Raw genomic sequence first — 20751 nt, 5'->3', positions numbered from 1 at the left:
TGCAGCCTCACTTCTCCCTCTGCGACCCCTCTGTGGTCAGCAGCTGAGTGTTCCTTTTGTGATCCACTGTCTGACTTCTCCAACTCTGTGGCCTTCCCGCCAAACCTCCGCTCCGGTCCCCCACCCCAAGACGCCTGAGCACCCCTCAGCCCCGCCCTCACCTCAGTCATGATCATGTCCTGGCACTTCTTGACGTACTTGCCCTCGGCCTTGATGACGGTGTGCAGGAAGTCCAGGTACTGCACATGGCGCCCGTGCGTGGCCAGCAGGTGCACGAAGTGCTGCAACACAGGCTCGCTGATCTCGGAGCAGAGCTGATAGTTGTTCAGGAAGATGTGCTGCATGGTCTCTGCCTCCAGGAGCTGCAGTGGGGGGCATCTGTCAGAAAGAGATCTGGGCCCCGTCCCCACCCCCCATCCCCTGCCTCGTCCAGGTGCTCCCAGCCCTGCGCCCTCACCCCCGGCGTGAGGAAGAGGTGCAGGTGCTTGTGCAGCAGGGCCTGGTTGCCGGGGTTCCCTGCACAGAACTTCTGCAAGAACTGGTGCGTGTAGCGCAGGATCTCCATCATCTTGGCATCACCCTGGGCACAGGAGGCAGGGAGAGGGTGTTGGGCCCATCAAGGAGGGAGGCAAGGCCCCGGCTGAGCTCTGACAGGAGCAGGGGTGGGTCGGGCTTGGGACTGGGACCGTGAAGAGGCCAGCGTAAAGGGAAAGTGGGGCCCCCAGGTCAGGATGGAAATGTGTGAGGGGTGGGAGCTCAATGGCCGAGATGAGGCTGGAATTGGGGCAAGGTGACAGGGTCACGGTCAGCGTCAAGGTGAGGCCTGGGACTTACTGAAATCAAGATCAGTCATGGCAAGGGGCTGAGGGTCAAAAGGGGAGATGAGACTAAGATTGGAGTCAGGAGCCAGGGTGGGCCTGGGGACAGGTCAGCATAAGATGTCAGGATGAGGAATCAAAACCAGGGGTCAGGACAAGGCCAGCATTGATGTCATGGGTCAAGGAGAGGTTGGGTTCAGTTAGGGTCAACATGGGTCAAGGTAAGGAAGCTGAGGGTCAAAGGCTGAGATGAAGCTGAGATTATCAGGGTTAGGCTAGAGAGCGGGAAGAAAAGGGAGTCAAGGTCAAGAATCAACATGAGGCTGGGGTTAAATCAAGGTCAAAGGGGATTAGGATGAGGGGTAGAGGGTCAAAGGTTGAACCGATACTAAGACAGGGTTCAGGGGTCAAGGTGTGCCTGCAAACAAACAGGGAAGTGTAAGAGGCCAGGCGAGGCTGGGAGAGGTCAGGGTTCAGGGGGAAGCCACCCTGGGGAGTCAGAGGTCAGAAGTCAGAGCCACCTTGTCGTAGGGGATCTGCAGCAGGTCCAGCATGACCTTGTGGGCATCCATGTTCTTCAGCAGCCGTTGCTGCTTCTTCCTCATTTGCTCCCCAACCCCGCACATCTTGTTCAGCCTTTCCAGGATCTGCAGGGGAGGTGGGTGAGCCAGAGCCCCTTCCCTACTTCTCAGGCTGCCCTCTGCCCAGCCCACCACAGCCAAGCTCCAGCTGGCACCCGGGACAGGAAGGGGGAAGGAGGTCACGGGTGCTGAATCAGACCCCCGCAACAGGCCAGGGAAGCACTAAAAAAACCAATTCCACCCATAAAAGTAAATAGAACAATATGACTGTGAAATGGAATTTCATGGAATTCCTTCAGCTTTAAAATAATTCCATCTGGACCTTGGCAGGGCTGTTTTTAATGTGCAGCAAAGGCTGGAAGATGTCTATTGTGAGGGCCAGTGGCCAGCAGAAGGAGAGGCACAGGTGGCCGGGCCAGCGGGAGCCCCCAGGACCACTGGGGCTGCAGAGCCCTACCCCGAGGACCCTTGGCCACTCACGCCCTTGACGATCTGGTAGTTCTCACTGCTTTTCTCCCCTGGTGGGTGCAGAAAGCCCTCCTCGTCCGTGGGACGCTGAAAGCAGAGAGAGGATGGAGGTCAGCCAGGCCCAGCCCTCACAGGGAGCCCTGCCCTGGCCCCTTGGAGCCCCACTTACCTCCTTCTTGTCCTTGGCGGCGCCTGCTTCCACCTCCTCGGCCTTGCTGCTGCCCTTCTTGTCCACCCACAGCTCTGACTTCTCCACCATGGTCCGCAGCCGGTCCAGCTCCGACTTGATCACCTTGTAGTTCTCCACGTCCTGTGCTGAGATCAGCAGCTGGACCTGAAGATGGAGGATGGGCCTGGCTGGTGAGATGGGCTCCAGGTCCATGCCACTTAGAGACCTCCAGCACCTTCCCTGCTCGAGGGTTCCCCTCCTGTAGACCACCACCTGTCCCTCTCCACCGAGCCAATTCCCACTCAATGTTTCTGGCTCTGCCAGAAGCCCACCACCTCCAGGAAGCCTTCCCTGATGGCCACAGGCCTCCCTGCACTGCCTGCCCTGAGCTGCCACATAACCTGGCTTCAGTTACTCACTGACTATTGTCACATGTGGCTGTGGTCTGTCACTTATCCACTGAGACCCCAAACAGGCAGGGCAAAACATATTGGCAGCCCTGAACCCTGAATGACCCAGGCCTGTGTCTGACTGCCATCATCCTCGCTGTGGGTCAGTGGGCAATGGAGGAAAGCTCCCTGGGCCTGGATTTCTCCCCGCTCTGGAAATGGAGGGAGAGTAGTAACCTCACTGTCAGGACTGCTGTGAGAATGCCATGCAATAATGCAAGTCCAGTGCTCAGTGCCTGGTACATGGCAGGCACCTATTTTTTTAAAGGCCAAAACCGACTGGTATTGATATTTCACAGGGATTGTCGGGACTGCGTGACATCACAATAGCAAATGCCAGTCACGTCAGTGAGGGTTGTCTGCATGCTAGGCATGATTCGAAGCATTTAGCATAGGTGCATATAATAGAGTTTGCAAACTGTAAAGTGCTGTCCACATCATAAGAAATGGCAGGCACTGAGCCAGGCCAGGAGACTCAGTCTTCACCTAGGAGCTCAGCAAGGCTGAAAACCCCAAATGGGCATCCCAAGTTACCCCCTGAGCTGTGAGCTCCTTAATCATCGTTTACTGTCCCCCCGTGCCCAGTGCAGGCCTCATGCTCAGGGCCAGGGCCAGGTAGTCCTGTCACCTGCTTGAAGGTGTGCATGGCCTCCTGGCGCTGGCTGAAGTGCTTGAAGAGCAGCTGCAGGGCACCCGAGACCAGCGGCGCATAGTCGTGCATGGTGAGGTGGATGAGCACACGCAAGAACATGCGGCCGCCCTCGTCGTCCACCTCCAGCATGCTGCTCGTCTTCCTGCGGGCACAAGGGTGCAGGGCGCACGGGTGAGACCGGCACGCTCCCTGCTGTCCGTGGCGGGTAAGGGGCCCTGGCACAAGCACACTCTCCGCCACCCAATTAGCAGATGCAGGGCCAGTCTAAATGTGTTTACAATATTGACACTTTCTCAGCAGTTTAACAGCCACTCCCCTGAATCCCCGGAGTGACCCATGTCTCTTGGGATCTCTCAGGACTCCCCTTGATTAAGCAACTGAAGCAAGGACTCTTTTTTTTTTTTTTTTGAGACAGAGTCTTGCTCTGTCACCGAGGATGGAATGCAGCCAGTGGCATGATCTTGGCTCACTGCAACCTCCACCTGCCGGATTCAAATGATTCTCCTGTTTCAGCCTCCTGAGTAGCTGGGATTACCAGTGTGTGCCAACATACCCGGCTAATTTTTGTATTTTTAGTAGAGACAGGGTTTCACCATGCTGGCCAGGCTGGTCTCGAACTCCTGACCTCAAGTGATCTGCCCATCTCGGCCTCCCAAAGTGCTGGGATTACAGGCATGAGCGACCACATCCAGCCAGAAGCAAGGACTCTTAACACAGATCCCACTGCCACCATGCGGGGGATTCATGGATAGAAGCTGGGCCCATGAACAGAGATGGAGAAAATGCTACATCTTTATTTTTCCCAACCTCTAACCAAAATACAGCATTTTCTTCAATGAGGAAATATTTGTGGCACCTGTAAGTCTGTCACCAATAAATATAACAGATGTTTTCACATCACCTCAGAGTTGTTAAGCGAAATCACAAAATATCGTTTATATTCGTTGCTGCCTTGAAGTAATGGTACTAATTATACCCACCGGTGTGGCTCGCTACTTAACGTATTAGTAAAGAGGCACATATATAACTGTCACTACTAATTTGTTTTCTCCAATATTTTGATAACTGTCGCTCCAAGCCATTGGTTCCCTTTGTCTTGTTATATGCTATATTTTATGAGTTTACAATCACCATTCTGAAAAGCAGTCCATAAGCCCTGCTAGACCCAGGCACAAGCCTGGCCCCAAGATGCTAAGAGCCCTCAGTGAGCCTCTGCCTCCAGCCCCTGAGGGCTTCGGGTGGATGGGATGCACGTCCCCACACTTCCTCCCTGCTGTGGGACTGGGGACGTTGTTCCAGCTATCCAGCTACCTGACTCAAGTCCACTGCACAAGAGAGGCACACCTGCCCTGAGTAGAGGTGGAAGAATGGCGGGATGACTGGGAACCAAAGGGCCCCCCAGATCTCTGGGACTGGGGAGGCAGGGGAGGGGCTGAGCACAAAGCCCGGTGAGGGTCTGCAGAGGGAATGGCAGAGAGGAAGGGCCAGCCCCCAGTCCAGGAACCCAGACCAGCCCAAGAAGGGATGTCAAGCCTCCCACCCCCACACACCCCTGCAACTCAACCCTGGCCTCACCCCACTCCAAACATGGCCTCCGCCTGCTCCCCGATGCGATCCAGGTTCATGTTGGCAGCTGTGGGGAGAGGGGCAGATGGAAGCAGGTTGTAGGCCCAGCCCAGGAAAGAGGGGAGCACAGGGAGACACTCAAACCACCCTCTTCCCTGAACTGGCTGCACAGCAGCTGCTCTGCCTGCCCCTTTCTGGGAAGGAACCAAGTAGGGGAGGAGCCACAGCCCTCTACTCCCCTGCAGGGCAGTACAAAGTGGGCAGAGATCCAGGCTAGGAGTCAGAAGACCAGGTCCCGGTCTGGCTCAGCCTCTGACTGGCTGTCACCTTGAGCAAGTCCCTGCTCTTCTGTGAGCCTCAGTTTCCCCATTTGGAAAATGAAGGGAAGGATCCCTGCCCTTCCCCCTCACTGAGGCAATTAAATGAGACAATGGAAAGAAAAGGCCTTTGCAGACTAGAAAAAGCAGCAGGGCTGAGGAGCTGGCTCCACCCCACTGCTGCGTATCCCTGGGGGGGTCGCACAGCCTCAGCCTGAAGGCAGGGCAGGGACTCACTTGTAGAGTCGAAGGCAGGGGCTGTGCCATCAGCCCCGCTGTCCTGCATGGGAAACACTTCCACAAACTCCTTCTTGAAGACAGACAGCAGGTAGGAGATGCGGTAATCCAGGCGGACATTGAGGATAAACTGGAGAAGAGGGGAAAGAACGGGGAAGGGGTCAGGTGAGGATGGGGTGAGGACTAATCTGAGGTCAGAAGGCCCTTCCTACTTTATGGGGGGCAGGGGGCCCCCAAATAGGCTCTAGCACTTGGGGCAGTGGGGTCCTCAGCACAGTCATTTGGGATGCTCCAGGATGTCACAGCAAAAAAAACAAGACCCCTCTCCCCAGGCCCAGGGTGCCCTCTCCCCAGCTCCTGCCCCAGTGATGGAGGACGGGGGCCTCCTCTCAGCATGAGGCAGCGAGCACCCCTGCGCCCGGCCCACTCAGTCCCCTTTCCCAGGCTAGACACTGACAGGAAGGGGAATGAAGCCCCCAGGTCCGAAAACTGACTCTTGTCCTCCTATCCTGCTCAGCCAAACAGACCCTAGATACTCATGGGAGGAGAAACTGAGGCCTGTGAGGGAGGAGGAGAGGCTGCTGTGGGGCAGACGTGAGGATGCAGGGCTTGCAGACATGGGTGAGTCACACAGCCTCATGGGGCACTGAGCCTTTGGCCAAGCCCCAGGATGCAGACATGGAAGGCCCAGCCCTCAGAATGAGTCAGAAGCTCCCTCCACTCTGACCGCCAGAGGTCCCCCATGGAGGTCACTGCACTACCCTTCCTGCCCTCTGGTGACAGCAAGGCAAAAGCAAGCACCCTCATCCCGCCTCGGGGATGAGCCCCTTCCTGGGGTGTGGCTGGGGAGTCTCAGATGAGACCAGAACAGGGATGACTGCGTCCACCTTGCCAAGAAATAGGTTCTTAAATCTCTAGCTCTGCTTCAAAATCCCTGTGACCTTGGGAAAGTCCCCTCCCCGATTTTACTTCCCCCATCTGTAAAATGAGAGAATTGAATTAGAGTTCAGTGCACCTCAGAATCACCTGGAGGGTTTGTCACAACACAGCCCACAGGGCCCCTCTCCAGCATTCCTGACTCAGTAGGTCTAGGGTGGGGCCCGAGAATGTGCATTTCTGTTTTTCTTTTTATTTATCATTATTACTATTTTTTAAATAGAGACGGGGTCTCACCCAGGCAGGTCTTGAACTCTGAGCTCAAGCAATCCTCCCACCTTGGCCTCCCAAAGTGCTGGGATTATAGGCGTGAGTCACTGCGCCCAACCAAGAATGTGCACTTCTAACAAGCTCCCAGGCGAGGCTGGCCCAAGAACCACACTGTGGGAACCGCTGAGCCTGACAGCCAATCATGATGGAGACTTCCAGTACTAAATACTGAGATCTGAAGGGGTTCACCCTGCCCAGCCTCCCTGTACCTGTCCCACTACCCTCTCCCTATACCCAACACCTCCCACACGGTCCTGGCCCAGGCACCTGAAGGATTTCCAGGATCTTCAGCTTGGTCTCCATCACCACAATGTCCTCATTCTCCTCAAATTTGCTTCTGTCCAGCGGCTCAGCAGCACTGGCCCCAGCAGACAGGCTTGGGGCACTGAAGACGGACTGCTTGCGGCTCAGCACCATGGTGGACATCATGTGCCCCACGCCCTGGATGGACCGCCGCACATTCTTGCCTGTGGAGTGGGGAGCAGAGGAGGTTGCCAAGGAGGTTGTAGAGGGTGTACAGCAGGGGTCCCTGGTCTGATGAGGGAGGCAGAGGATGCATAATCTGTTTATGTCAGCTGCAGGGCAAAGCCTTGCTAAGGAAGGGACAGGGCTAACCCAGGAAGGCTTCCTGGAGGACATGAGCTTTAAGCAAATCTGGGAAAAGAAGGAGGTGTCAGGGCAAAGGTGAGCTGTGTGGGGAGATGACTGAGAATTGTCTGTAGGAAACCATGAGAGCAGCTACACAGCCTGGGGACTGAGAGGACACTGCCGGGAGGACAGCCCCGAAAACCAGTGCCAGGCTCTAGGCACCTTTTGTTTAGATGAGTTTATGCAGCCTGGGAGTGTCTGGGAGGGCAGGGCTGCCGCTCAACCCTCAGACAGGCTGTGCCTCCCTCCTCCTCACACACACGATGACAGAGCTGTCTCGCTCCTCTCTCACTATCTCCCCTCAAGACCAAGCAGGGTTGGAAGGCAACTCCCACAGACCCAGGGTCTCCAGGGAGTCCGGGCAGGGACCCCTCTGGTCCCGCTGAGGTGGGAGGGGCTTGGGCCCCAGATATCCCCTTGAGGCAGAGCCAGGTTGGGTGGGGGGAATGCCGGGCTGGGGAAGGTGTTGATCTGAGGGAACTTCCTGTGCTAGGAGGAGGATGAGGACCGCCAGGGTGGCCCGAGCCGGGCAAAGGCCTCACCGCCGGGGTCCTCATAGGCCTGCAGCATGGCCGGGGGCCCCTGCACACAGTCGATGATGCCCAGCAGTGTGCGAGTGAGCCGCAGCAGCTCGCTGAAGCTGTAGAAGCCGAAGTAGATGAGATTGTGCGCCAGGCTGACCACCTGCGAAGGGGGCGTGGCCGAGGTGAGGTGGGAGGGGACAGCGCGAAGGGGCGGGGCTTCGTGGAGGGCAGGCCGGGACCGGGGAAACTAGGGCGAAAGGGGCGTCATGAGGGCGGGGTTCCCAGGAGGGAGAGCGGAGCAGGGAGAGGCAGCACTTTCCCAGGCATTGGAACAGGAGCCTGCCTCTTGGAGAATCCCAGCCTTCTATGCGGTCCCCCTGCACTGGCTGGGGACACAGAAGGAAGCGGGGTCATGGATCCCACAGCCGACTCCTGGGTGCAGACTGAGGCCAGTGTGGGGCCAACCAGAGCCCCACGGACCCTCAGCCCCTGGGCACTCCCCCAGCCACCTCAAAAGTGAGCTTGTTCTTCTCCTCATTGGCAAAGGGCACGGCCTCGCTGACCACATTGTTGAGGTAGTCCTCCACGAACTCCATGGTGTTGGCAAACTTGTTCTTCTTGTCATCTCGGGATGCGTTGAGGTTGGAATCATAGCTGAGGGTGGAGGCCATGAGGCATGAAGGTCCCTGAGATACACCCACCCCAGCCTCCGCCCCTGCCCCGCCCACCCTGCCTCTACCCCTCTTACTCTTTGATGGTGATGGCTGTGGGGATCTCAGTCCAGAGACGGGCAAACTTGACCGGTGTGACCAGCTCCTGGGGGTCACGGTCCACATGCACGTGCAGCATCAGGTGGCAGAAGGAGGCGCGCAGGTCAAAGGGCAGCATCTCGTCTGCCATGCACAGGAAAATCAGGTCCACGCCCAGCTGCTGGGAGATCTCATCGATGGCCAAGTACTGGCGGTCCAAGCACATGCGGGCAAAGAGCTTCAGCTGGTACCTGCAGGACAGGGAGGACCGTGAGGACACGGCAGATGGCAGCCGGGGGGCTGCTGGCACTGGGCACTGGACTTGGTGAAGACTCAGTAAAGTGGCAAAGGGATTAGGTTAAAGATGCACCAGCTGCAATTCTGAGTTAGAAAGGTGAACAGAAAACTGTCTGTGATGACAAGTACTTGCAATTCTCCCCCTCCTGGCTAAGGCTCAGCCAGGACAGGTCTTTATGGGAAGAGGGACGTCTGAAAGGTGAGGGAAAGGGTGGGAGATAAGGGGGAGCAGTGAGGTGAGAAGAGCCAGCCTTGGCCAGGGAGGGTGAGGGCAAGATGGGAGAGAGAGGAGGGGGAGGTGGGTAGGTGGTGAAAGGGGCGCGACCTTGATAGAGGGGATACAAAAATGAGGAACGTAGGAAGCTCTGTGCTGCCCTGGCAATACCAGGCCCTCTGCCTCCTCCTCACAGACATGACTTCCTGGGGGCTCTGGAGCCAGATAGCCTGGGTGTGGGCCTTGGCTCACTACCGATGGCTGTGTAACCTTGGGCAAGTTCCTTTACCTCTCTGTGCCACTGTTTCCCCAGCTTTACAACAGGAGTAACTGTAGTAGCTACAAGAAGGGTTGTCATGTGGCTCAAATGAGGGATCAGGACAAGTGCTTAAAAAAGTGCCCGCTACATGGCAAGCATTGTAAGAAGGGCGTCTAAAGAGATTATTATTATTATTTTTTTTTTTGAGACAGAGTCTTTCTCTGTAACCCAGGCTGAAGTGCCGTAGTGTGATCTTGGCTCACTGCAACTTCTGCCTCCCAGGTTCAAGCGATTCCCATGCCTCAGCCTGCCAAGTAGCTGGGACTACAGGTGTGCGCCACCATGGCCAGCTAATTTGGTGAGATTATTTTAATAATATACATGTTTGGAAACAGTCTGGGTTTCTTTGAAGCCTGGTTCCTGTGCCGAGCTATCCAGTGCTATTCGGGGCACACAGTCCTCTTCACTCAGCCTTCCTGGAATGAGGCTGCGTGGCAGGGGAGTGACAGCAGGGACTCCGCTTGCTTCCGAGGAGGCAGGAGCCCCACCTGAGGCTGTCAGAGCTCATCCTCAGCAGGGATTGGCTGACGGCCTACTGAGAAGGCCCAAAGGCACAGGAAGAGGGAGGGGAGGAGCTGGGGCGGGGCACCTGTAGTAGCTGAGCACATTCTCATCATGGGCGTTGCCAGCTCGCGCCTCCTGGGCCAGCTGCCTCACACTCTTCTCATGATGCTCGTTATTCTTGTCAGTCCACGTGAGCCACACTTCCTCGTCTGAGTACTCGATGCTTAGGTACTCGTGGGACTGGGCCATCTCCTTCACGGGCCGAAGCCTGCAGACCACCAGCAACCTGTCACAGGGAGCCAGGTCCAGGGCGCTACGCCTGGACCCCTCCCTAAGCACACCCGGCCGCACGGTGCCAGCCACCACGGGACCCAGAGAGACCATATGCATCTCAAGGGCAGGGTCCGTGGCTCATTCTTTTCTGTGCCCCTTCCCCACTCCCCCACAGTGCCAGGCACACAGCAGGGCACATAACAGGCACAGAGTTCACAGCTGCAGAGAGCAAGGGTGCCAGTTCCAGCCTGAACCCAGACAGGGCCTAAGCTCTAAGGCAGCTGGGGGTCAGCAGCGTGGAGCCCAAGTGCGGGCAGGGGGCACAGGGCTCACTCGGTCCGGATGAGAATGTCACTGTTCTTGGGGTCCAGCACACATTTGCAGATGAGCTCCTGGGTGACGGGGATGGCGATGTGGTTGGACACACACAGGTCAGAGAGGTAGTCCAGGAACCTGGGGTGGTGACAGCCAGCAGTGGGGAGAGGGTCTCAGAGGCTGGTCCCTCTAAGGACAGAGTCCACCCTTCCCCTTCCCCTTCCCCAGCTGGCAGCACCGCCACCCTGGAACTGGCTCCCTCCCAAGGCTTAGAGATGGGTGGGATGGACTCCCAGCTCCCCAACGAGGGAAAGCCCCAGGGCATCACCCTGGGGTCCGGGAAGGCTAGATGGGGGTTCAGGCGGACAGGGTGAGGAGGCGCAAGGGCCAAGGTGACATTCAAAATATTTAACACCTGGTTCAATACAGGTTCTGACTTTGTCACTGGAGAAGGTCTTGGGGGCCTCTAGTGGTACAAGGAGTCATTCCCATTGTTGCTAGAGTGGGCCACATTTGGGGGGATCCCAGAGAAGGGCTAGGGAGGCTAGGGCCTCCCAGTGCTGAGCCACCCAGTGCTATTCGGGGTGGCAGTTACCAACAGGTGCAGGAATAGTTCAGTATTCTCACAACCAGCAGACTTTCTACCCAGGCAAGGGAGGAGGGAGGGGCAGGCACCGGCCGGGGAGGGGGTTCGGACCCACCTGGGCTCCCGGTTCTTGCGCACAAGGCTGACGAAGGTCTCCACCTCGGTCTTGGTGATGTGCTTTTCGAGGAGCTTGCGGTTGTTGTGCAGCAGGGCGGTGATGGTGTCCTCGGCCAGGATGTCGTAGCCAATCTGGGACTGCATCATCCCAAACTGCTTGGCGATGTGCTCCTGGGGGGCAGACAGGCTGGGGGTCACAGAGAGTCACAGGCGGGCCACAGGGCCCAGCTCTGCTCTGGAACGCTGCCCCCAAACCCCGAGGTAAGGACCCAATACCCTAGAAAGGAGGAGGTCCAGGAAAGGAAGCAGAAGAGTGGCTTAGATTACATAGCTATTTAGCTTGTGGGCTGTTTCCCACCAAAGCGAAACCTCCACAAGGGCAGGGACCTTGTTCGTGTGGAAGGATTGGCTACATAACTTCTAGGGCCCAGCACAGAATGAAAGAGCAAGACCCTTGCTCAGCAGCAGAGCATCTAACCCAGTGCAAGGCCCTTGTGAGCACCGGGCCAGGTCCCATTCCCATGAAGCTGGCCCTGCTGTCTGGTGCCCTACCGGACCCCAGGCCCCAAAACAGTGCCTGGCACAGTACATGCGCCTGAGGAAATTGCTTGCTGAGGAAGGAACGTATAGCCAGCGAGTGGGCCAGCGGGGCAGCGGCGCACCTGGTTCTTGCGGTAGTCCTCCTGGGAATGCCGCAGCACACGGTAGCACAGGCGGAACATGTGCTGGTAGGGGGCGTTCTTCTGGTCTGACAGCTCCTCCAGCCGCACCAGGGGACCTTCACCCCCCTTCTCACGGAACGGGGCCTTCAGAATGCCAAAGATCTGGGGGAACACAGAGGGTGAGGACTGATTCCCCAACACCCGTCTGCACCCCTAAGTCATCCCAGGAGTCATCCCTGAGCCCCAACTGTCTCTGCCCTAAAGCCAGCCCAGACATCAGCTTCAAGCTGATTCTAAGCTGGACCACAACCCCAGCCCAGCCATCCTTAGCCCCAATTCCAGCCCCAGCTCTCCCTACTCCTTGTTGGAATCCCAAAGCTGACCCCAGCCTATCCCTCCCTGATGCGGATTCTAATCCCAGCTCAGATGTGGGGCCTGGGGGAAGAGCAGAGGGTCTCGGCAGCTCAGGGTCTAAGGCTAAGAGAAAAGGCAGGCCGGGCCGCTGTGGGCAGAGCTTAAGAGATGAGACACAGGCCTGCCTTGTCAAAGTAAAATGTTACATAATTACAAAAATGTTTTAAAGGTTGGGGCTAGGTGGAGAGGTGAAAAATTGTTCTGAAGCAGAGACCAAAGTGACAGAGCAACAGAATGGAATGAAAAAACCTTAACTGGATCCTCGTTTCTAAAAAAAAACAAGCTTTACGAAGACATTCTGGGAGTATTAGAGAAATGTGATATGGACTTGGTATTGTTGTAATTTTCTTAGGTGTGATCATGTACTATGGTTATATAAGGCCATGTCCCTATTGTTAGGAATGCCTGCTGAAACTTTTGGGTGTAAAATGCTGCCTATTTTGAAATGTGTGAACGGAAAGACGGATGTGTGAATAGAGCTACATAAAGCCAAGGCAGCAAAACGGTGAGGCACCTTGTTCACTGTACTATTCTTCCAATACTTTCTCAATATTTGACGATTCTCATAATAAAAAAATTAAAAAAATTTTTTTTTGAAGCACAGCTCTGGACCCGACATCCCGAGCTCAAATCCTGGCTGCCGCTTCCTAGCTATGAGCCCTGGGCCAAGCAACTCTGGCCTGTGTTTCAGCTTCCTCACCAGTAAAACGGGGTAACAATCACGGCGCCTCCTCCAGGCAGTGAGGATCAAATTCGTCAACACACGTGGGGTACTTAGGGAAGTGCCTGGCACGTGGTCGTGCCCCATATATACTGATTTTCGTTAAAGTGGGGGATGAGCCTGCAGTTGAAGGCATCCCTCTCCCGGGCACCTGGCCCCTCCGTGTCCCCTCATGAGTGCACACGCACCTGTTTGAGGATGTTCTGCTCCCTCATCAGCTTCTGCCGTTCCCGGTTGGGCTTGGTGACCATGATGTCCAGGACATTCTGCCCATTGTTGGGGACATCGCTGACAAAAAACACCAGGTCTTCCAGCAGCTGGATGACAAACCTGGGTGAGGGGACCCGGGGATGACGAGTGTGAGATGCCCACCCAGCAGGTGCCCCTCGTGGGGAGCCAGTCCCTCCCAAAACATGGCTTTCCTGAGTTCACTCATCGGCCCCCAAAGCACAAAACCTATCCTCAGCCTACAATTCCTCTCCCCGGCTTTCCCCTGAAGTGCTCTCCAAACACACCCATCCCCACCCACCCTGGATTCCAAAGTGGCCCCAAGACACAGAATCTCAGAATATCCCAACCTGGAAAGGAAGTGCAGGGCACAAGGCGGGGAGTCTGGTGTGAAGGGGGCTGCATTTCATCCTGACTCTGCCACTTACTAACTGTGTGAGTCTCGTAACCTCTCTGAGCCTCAGCCCCATCATAACTGGCCTTGAGACCAGGCTCAACACAGTAACCAGTTCCATCATAGGGTTAGCTCTGGGAGTACCTGAGCCGTGAGGCGCCCAACTCCTGGACCCAACTCCAGGGTCCCAGGCTCAGCCAGGGCCCCACAGGGGCCAGTCCCCCACTCTCTCCCCAGTTTGCCCAGCTTCTGCTTCATGACTCCTTTCTTCATGAAATGCAGGACCTGGGAGGGCAAGATCACTCAGAAAACCTCTGTGCCACTGCAGCCCACCTGCGGTCATTCTGGCTGATGAAGCCCTCGTTGAGTTTCTCCACAGCGCTGGCCAGCATGGAGCTGGCATCATTGGCAAAGTCCAGGTCTCGGATCTCGGACACGGGCACTGACACGATGGCAAAGGCCTCCTTGTCCTCCTTGGTGGGGCAGGTGCCCAGCTGCAGGGACAGGGGTCAGCAGGGCACCTGGGAACAAGCTCTGGCCCTGGCCCGAGCCCCACCCCCACCCCCAAGGACCCGCACCATGAGCCGGATGGGCCGCTCCTCCTCGATGTCAATGGGCACATTGGTGCTCTGGATCCACGTGTTGGTGCAGAGGTGCCGCAGCCGGACATACGAGTTCCTGCAGGCAGATGGGAGGGCAAGGACTCGGGGAGTGCACCACAGAGCGCGTCATGCTGCCTGCCGGGCTACCTCCCCAACACTGCCACAGCTGCCACCCTACTCCACACCCTCAACAGCTGTGGGACAGGAGCCACTGGTGCTCCTCCAGATGAGGAGGCTGAAGCCAGAGAAGAACAGCCAGAGCTAGCCCTGCGCCCAGGCCCCTTCCTGACCACTGCACTGACACGGGCAGCCTTGTCCACGCTTCCAAAACCAAAGCTTGTTTGTACACTTGGGACCAAAATTCATTTGGACAAATGAGGGTATTTAACTATTTATCACCTTGAATGTCAACATGCACACATTTCATAGAAACACATGCATTACACAAAAATACTCAATGTCTATGATTACAAAATACAAGTTTACCTTTCTAAAATGAAACAAAATCTGAATACCAAATCCATCTGCCCCCAAGAGTTTCAGGGAAGGGACTGTGGGCCTGTGTAGTGACTCAATTGACTCTCCCATTAGCCCTGTTGACAGGGAAACTTGATGTTCCCACTAAAATGACGGAGGCAGAGTGAGTAGCAGCCTGAGGTCATACAGCTTAGGACATGCCAAAGCCTGGATTGACACTTGAGAAGTTTCTTGATGTTCCGTCCTAGAATCTCAGGGTTGGTGGGACCTCAAAGGCCAGAGTCTGGCCTCCCCATCCAGTGTTTGGGTTCCCCATGCTGCTGTGTCCTAGATAAACTGCCATGCAGCCTGTGCTTGAGCACCCAGACCAACTGGGGCAGGCGCCAGGCACCAGGCAGGCATGCAATGGTGGTCAGCCGCCGACAGACCTCAGAGCTGGATCCCCAGAGGGATGGGAACTGCAGAGACCCCAGAGGCCAAAGGACCTCAGGAGGGAGGAGGAGTGGGGGATTCAGAGTCCCAGAGACAGGAAGGCCCACCCTAAGCACCACCAGTCAACCCCCAGGCATATGGCGCATACCCACCGGGGCACAAAAGAGTCGGTTTTCTGCAAGGTGGTGGGGTCCAGCTCAAAGAGAGAGGCGATGTCGTTGCCATGAGGCACAGCCACCAGGCGGTACTTGATCTTCTCCCCAGCATTCCTGCGGCCTGCGCGACCCTGGGCCCCCTGGATGAGGACCCCAAATCAGGTAGAAGGCCCTCCCTCCTCTCAAGCCTGCGAAGCACCTGGGATCCCATCTGAGGGGTTGTCTCCCTCCGGCCCACCTCCCAGGGTTTCACGGCCTCCCCTGCCCCCGCCCACCCCCAGGGCAGGCCCATGGTCTCGCTGGAGACCTGCTGTGTTCCTCACCATTCCTGCTACCTTGGGATCCGAGGCATCACCTTTGTAACTGGGGTTCTCCTGGACAGAGATACAAGATGTGGAGGAGCTATTGGACACCAAACTATACCCACATGACCCAATGCAAAACATGGTCACCTACATAGGACCCTGGGCTTGGGCAGGCAACCTGCACCCTCCCAGGGGTGCCCATATCATTCCAGAGGAGCCCTTCATGGCCCCTCTCCATAGAACCACAAATGAACACACACACACATACACACCAATGCCCCAACACACACAAGTGTGCACATTACAGACAGATGGGAAATTTTGCTCACTCTGTACCCCTGTGCCTAGAATACCGCCTGGCACATAGTAGGAGCACAGTGACATTTATTAGACTTCTTTACAGTCATGCCTTTATTTGATAATATTGGATAAATGCATGAGTGCAGAGAAGTCAGGGTCCATAGGCACATGTGCCACATATGCAGATATGTGCACACACACTCCCGCACACCCACGTGTACATGCACACAACATGAGCCCCAGGATGCCCTCTGCCTCTCGCTCACCTCAGCAGCCAGGTAGTTGCCCGTAGCCAGGTGCTTGAAGCGGTACAGGCCATTCCAGTGCCCAGCTCCTCCACGGCAGGGGTCGTGGTGGACCACCTAGGGGCACGCAGGTGTGAGGCAGGAAGGAGAGACTGGACAGGCATGGGGAGTCAGACCCCAGGGAGGCCTGGAGACCTCTGGGTAGGTGGGTTCTGGACCCTCCCTGGCCTTTTGACTCTGGAAGGACTCAGAGGGAGGTATCCCACCCTCCAGGATGGTGGGGAAGAGGGAGGGGTGGCATCCAAGGCTGAGTCCAGGGTGCCAGAAGCAGGGCTCTTCTGACCTCCACCTCCCAGAGAGCATTGGAGCTGGTGGCCGAGGTGGCAGACTGGCGCAGTGTGGTTCGCAGGAACACCTGCAGCTTGCCCTTGTACTCATCACACGTCAGGAACTTCTCCTGCTCCGCATGGAACAGCCGAACCACGTCTCCCTGCAGGCAGTGGGGTGTGGCTCAGGATGGCTGCGGCCCCTCCAGGCTCAAGGACCTGCCCAGGGCCCAGCCCCACCTGCCTCAGACAAGGGTAGCTGCTGGCAGGGCCCCTCTTCCAGAGCCGGCACACAGAGAGGGGGATGCAAGCTGAGCCCCCTAGAGAACAGCCAAAGCCCAGGCACTCTGCCCTAAGCTCACATCCCAGACCCCAAATCCAGAGCTCTCCCAGGCCTTCCCATGTTCAAACCCATCCTGGACCGCCTCCCTCCCTATCTGTACCTCTAGACACCCCGCCTAACCTCTAACGGCCCATCTCCAGTCACCCCTTCCATGAAGGAGGGGGACCTCCTCAGTGTCCCCGGGGCCATGGCTGCCCCTCTCTCAGGGCCCTTTTTGCCTAAATATTGGTAGGTTGTGCCCACATCTTTCGCTCCCCTGTTGGATGGGGGCAGCATGGAGGGCATCTCCATGGTTTTGGACACAGATACCACGTTTGGATCCTGTCTTTTTTTTTTTTTCAGAGACATTCTCACGCTCTCGCCCAGGCTGGAGTGCATGGCACGATCTCGGCTCACGGCAACCTTCGCCTCCTGGGTTCAAGCAATTCTCATGCCTCTGCCTCCTGTGTAACTGGGACCACAGGTGTGTGCCACCTAATTTTTTTATTTTTAGTAGAGGCGGGGTTTCACCATGTTGCCAGGCTGGCCTCAAACTCCTCAGCTCAGGCAATTCACCCGCCTCAGCCTCCCAAAGTGCTAGGATTACAGGCGTGAGCCACTGTGCCCGGCCTCTGTCTCTGCTCTTAAAAGCTGTGTGACCTCAGATAAGTTCCTTAACATGTCTGAGCCTCAGTTGCCTCTTCTGTAAAATGGGAATATATGACCTCCTTGCAGAAATTATGAGGATTATAATACGCGTGATGAAGTCACACTGCACACTTACTGCATGCCAGCCACTGTGCGAGCGCTTGTAAGCTTTCTCACCTGATCCTCACACCAACCCTCTGGGTAAATACAACATTAGCCCCATTTTATGGGTGGAGAAACTAAGGCATAGAGAAGGTAAGTATCCTGCCGAGGGTCATGCAACTAATGGCAAATAGGACATGAATCTGTGGCCCAGTTCCAGGGCCTACACCTTCATCATTCCATCACCTTCCTCCTGCTGAGAGCCTGCCACCCAGAAGGCACACAATGCATGGCTGCCACTCTTGCTATCATCACTAATGGCATTTTCTGTCTTCCCTCCACTGAACACACACTAGACACAAAGCATTCAGTGAACACCTGCAGAGTGAATGCAGCAGTGAATGCAAGAATGCATGAATGAATGACGATATAAAGACTGGGTCAGTTACTATGGCAGAACCTAGTGACTTCTGTGCCCCAGCAGCACAGTGCAGGGGCAAAAAAGCAGTGGACTTAACATCAGAAAGCCTTGCTTCTGAGCTGCCTTGGAACCATGGAGCCATGACGGATTCCCCAGAAATAATTCTATGTACAACACAGAGTGAGGCCCAAGTGATGCTTCATTTTATTTATTTGTTTGTTTGTTTGTTTGCTTGTTTGTTTTTTTGAAATGGAGTCTCACTCTGTCGCCCAGGCTGGAGTGCAGTGTGGTGCAATCTTGGCTCACTGCAACCTCCACCTCCCAGGCTCAAGTGATTCTCCTGCCTCAGCCTCCTGAGTAGCTGGGATTACAGGTGCCCACTGCCATGCCCGGCTAATTTTTGTATTTTTAGTAGAGAAGGGCTTTCTCCATGTTGGCCAGGCTGGTCTTGAGCTCCTGACCTCAAGTGATCCACCTGCCTCGGCCTCCCAAAGCGCTGGGATTACAGGTGTGAGCCACCCCGCCCGGCCAAGATGCTTCATTTCCTAAGTGCTGCAGAGATTCGAGGCTGGAACATTAGGGAAGGCTTCCAGGAGGGGTAGTGCATGGCTGGACCCTGATTAATGTGTGGATGATGTGCAGACTTAAGGGAGGGAGGGAGGGAGAAGGCATTGGGGCACAGCATGGGTGGATGGGAAGCAGCCCAGGAGGTAAGAAGGATGAGGAGGGTGGGACTGAGGCAGCCTGAGCAGGGCAGGAGAGTCTAACAGAGCAGCTCAGTGGTGGGAGGAGGGCAAAGGGAGCCACTGCAGGCTTCCGAGCAGGGAGGAGCACCTAAGCCTCCTTAGGTGGCTGCTCTCAGGCCTGTCACCTGTCCCCCTAACAGGTTTCACAACCGATGTTCCTGCCTGCTCCCCTAGCTGGAGAGCCTCACACTCTACAAATCTGCCCTCCCTCAAGACCGTCTACCCCCCGTCTGCTGGTTCCATCCCCTGCAGCCCCACCCAAGAGACATCTGAACTCTCCTCTCTCGCCCACATCTGGTGTTCAGGGTTTCTCGAATGGTCTCTCCGTTGGCCCCAGACAGCTCCCTCTGCCCTCAGTCCTGGATCCTCCTAAAGTCTTCACTGCAGTATTTCTCAGGCCCCCCTTCTCTCCCAGAGCCCACACCAGCATGTCTGGGACTAGGAAGGAGACAGGCGGTGACCCCTAACTCAGCAGACAGGGCAGCCTCACTCCCTTGCCAATGAGGGCACAGGGCAAGGGGCAGGGGCCTGGCGTGGATCCAGGCAGCAGGAGTCGGGGAGAGGAAGGTGCTCAAAGGCTCTGGGGGGGGTGGAGATGGAGACCCCCAGTCCACTGACACCCCCTTAAACAAGAGAGAAAACAAAGACCAGGCAGGACCCAAGGAGGATGGAGAAGCGGGCTGTGGCCAGAGACAAGAGAAGTGGCAGTCCTGGTAGGGCCATGTGGGTGGGGCCCTGTGGAGGTGGAGGGAGACTGGGGGGTGCAAAGCCGGGGAGAGGGTAAGGGCCTGAGGCCTGGCGGGTGAAGAAGGCAGGAAGAGGGCCCTGGTGGGGAGGGCTAGGTGGCCAGCTGGGCAGGGCAGGGGTTCCCAGTCCTTACCCCTTTCAACACCTCCTCCAGGTGGTCCCGGAACTGCATAAACAGGTTGATCTTCCAGCTGGTGTTGCAGTTCACAGAGTTGACCTGAGGAAGGGTGACAAGACCCGTGATGCCAGGTAGACTCCAGCCACTGAGGGCCCAGAGCGGGGCTGAAGGGAATAAGCAGCCCAGCCACCATTACAGCACAAGGACAGGGTGTCTTCTCGTAGCCAGGGTCCCCAGACCCCAGCCCGGCTACCTTGGGGCCACCAGCCTGTGGGGTGGAGAATGAGGGCAGCGTTGGGAAATGGATGCAGAAGCCGTGAGGCCCAGCTTGTCCAGCAGGCCAGATGGGGCTGGAGGCAGAGACCATGGCGGGGAGTGGGGTGTCTACACCACCAGGGGTGTGTGGACATCCCTGCACTGCATGGCTGACCCCCCCACCCCCTCACCTCTTTGCAGCCAGCGTTGTCGCTGAGCTCATAATTGCTGGCATGCAGAGGCTGCCCGGCGTTGACAGGATTCAGGATCACCTTGTCCCCCACGACCACCTGAGCAGACAGGCGGGACAGGTTAGGTGGGAAGGGCAGGGCCCTCTTGTCACCACACCTCCAGTCCTCCCTCTGGTCTCAGTCTGCCCTTCTAAGAAATAGGCGTGACCTTATCCAGTCCCCACACCGAAGACCCTACAGAAGCCCCTCCGGAGTTCCACCAGGCCCCTCCAACCCGGCCCTGGCCTCACATTGTCCCCGTTGCTCCGCAGCTTCCAGAAGGGCTGGATGAAGAGCCAGGAACCCTCGTTGCCTGTGGCATCCAGAGTCACCCGCATGGCGTTCTTCTCCAGCAAGGCCGGAAGCCGCTTGTTCACTGTCAGGTACTTGTTGCTCTTCATGTGCAGGAGCTGGGGGTCAGGTGGGGTGTGGGAAGGTCACCAGGCCCCAGGAGTCGGCCCATTAGGGAGGGGATATGGGGGGATCCCCTAAACCCTTGGTCACATTCTGGCTAACACATAGTGTCAGACACCTGTCACAAACATACAGGCTGACACCCACAGCCACAACCACAATCACACACAAGCATGCACACAACAGGCACACCCCCATGGACACACTGGTGATCACAAGAAAGAAGCTGTTCTAAATACATTACATAGATTAACTCAAGTAACCTACAACGATCCAAGAGGGAAGTACTATTACTGCCTGATTTCACAGATGGGGAAACCAAGGCGCCAGGGGACATTAAGTAACTTGCCCAAGTTACACCATTAGGAGTGGCAGAGCCAAGATTTGAATCCAGACAACGTGGCTCCAGACCCCATGCTGATGGCCACCATGCTATAAACACACCCATGGCACAGCTACTCAGGCCACACAGCAACAG

The 20751-nt window shown here is 56.5% G+C and overlaps 1 protein-coding gene across 2 annotated transcripts in view; it reads right to left on the bottom strand.

The window, feature by feature from the left end:
* The window catches only part of ITPR3 (inositol 1,4,5-trisphosphate receptor type 3), a 74785-nt gene that overhangs the window by 17559 nt on the left and 36475 nt on the right, over positions 1 to 20751 (bottom strand). Inside the window, exons 5-30 of one of the 2 annotated variants that reach the window (XM_032140331.2) lie at positions 20111 to 20269; positions 19821 to 19919; positions 19390 to 19473; positions 16288 to 16434; positions 15966 to 16061; positions 15418 to 15468; positions 15092 to 15234; positions 14007 to 14106; positions 13762 to 13922; positions 12995 to 13136; positions 11672 to 11833; positions 11008 to 11180; positions 10325 to 10444; positions 9804 to 9986; positions 8384 to 8635; positions 8145 to 8289; positions 7654 to 7795; positions 6731 to 6930; positions 5258 to 5387; positions 4713 to 4770; positions 3114 to 3279; positions 2037 to 2201; positions 1880 to 1954; positions 1340 to 1465; positions 458 to 580; positions 162 to 362 (exon numbers count right to left, since the gene is read on the bottom strand). In XM_032140331.2, coding sequence (XP_031996222.1) covers positions 162 to 362; positions 458 to 580; positions 1340 to 1465; positions 1880 to 1954; positions 2037 to 2201; positions 3114 to 3279; positions 4713 to 4770; positions 5258 to 5387; positions 6731 to 6930; positions 7654 to 7795; positions 8145 to 8289; positions 8384 to 8635; positions 9804 to 9986; positions 10325 to 10444; positions 11008 to 11180; positions 11672 to 11833; positions 12995 to 13136; positions 13762 to 13922; positions 14007 to 14106; positions 15092 to 15234; positions 15418 to 15468; positions 15966 to 16061; positions 16288 to 16434; positions 19390 to 19473; positions 19821 to 19919; positions 20111 to 20269 — 3603 coding nt within the window. The remainder of the gene's footprint in view (positions 1 to 161; positions 363 to 457; positions 581 to 1339; positions 1466 to 1879; positions 1955 to 2036; positions 2202 to 3113; positions 3280 to 4712; positions 4771 to 5257; positions 5388 to 6730; positions 6931 to 7653; positions 7796 to 8144; positions 8290 to 8383; positions 8636 to 9803; positions 9987 to 10324; positions 10445 to 11007; positions 11181 to 11671; positions 11834 to 12994; positions 13137 to 13761; positions 13923 to 14006; positions 14107 to 15091; positions 15235 to 15417; positions 15469 to 15965; positions 16062 to 16287; positions 16435 to 19389; positions 19474 to 19820; positions 19920 to 20110; positions 20270 to 20751) is intronic. The other variant, XM_058432311.1, reaches the window with a different exon arrangement.

Source organism: Hylobates moloch, unplaced genomic scaffold, assembly GCF_009828535.3.
Source record: "Hylobates moloch isolate HMO894 unplaced genomic scaffold, HMol_V3 SCAFFOLD_20, whole genome shotgun sequence".
NCBI classification, from domain to species: Eukaryota; Metazoa; Chordata; class Mammalia; order Primates; family Hylobatidae; genus Hylobates; species Hylobates moloch.
Note: the sequence above shows the minus strand (reverse complement) of the source record. Positions and strands in the feature narration are given on the sequence as shown.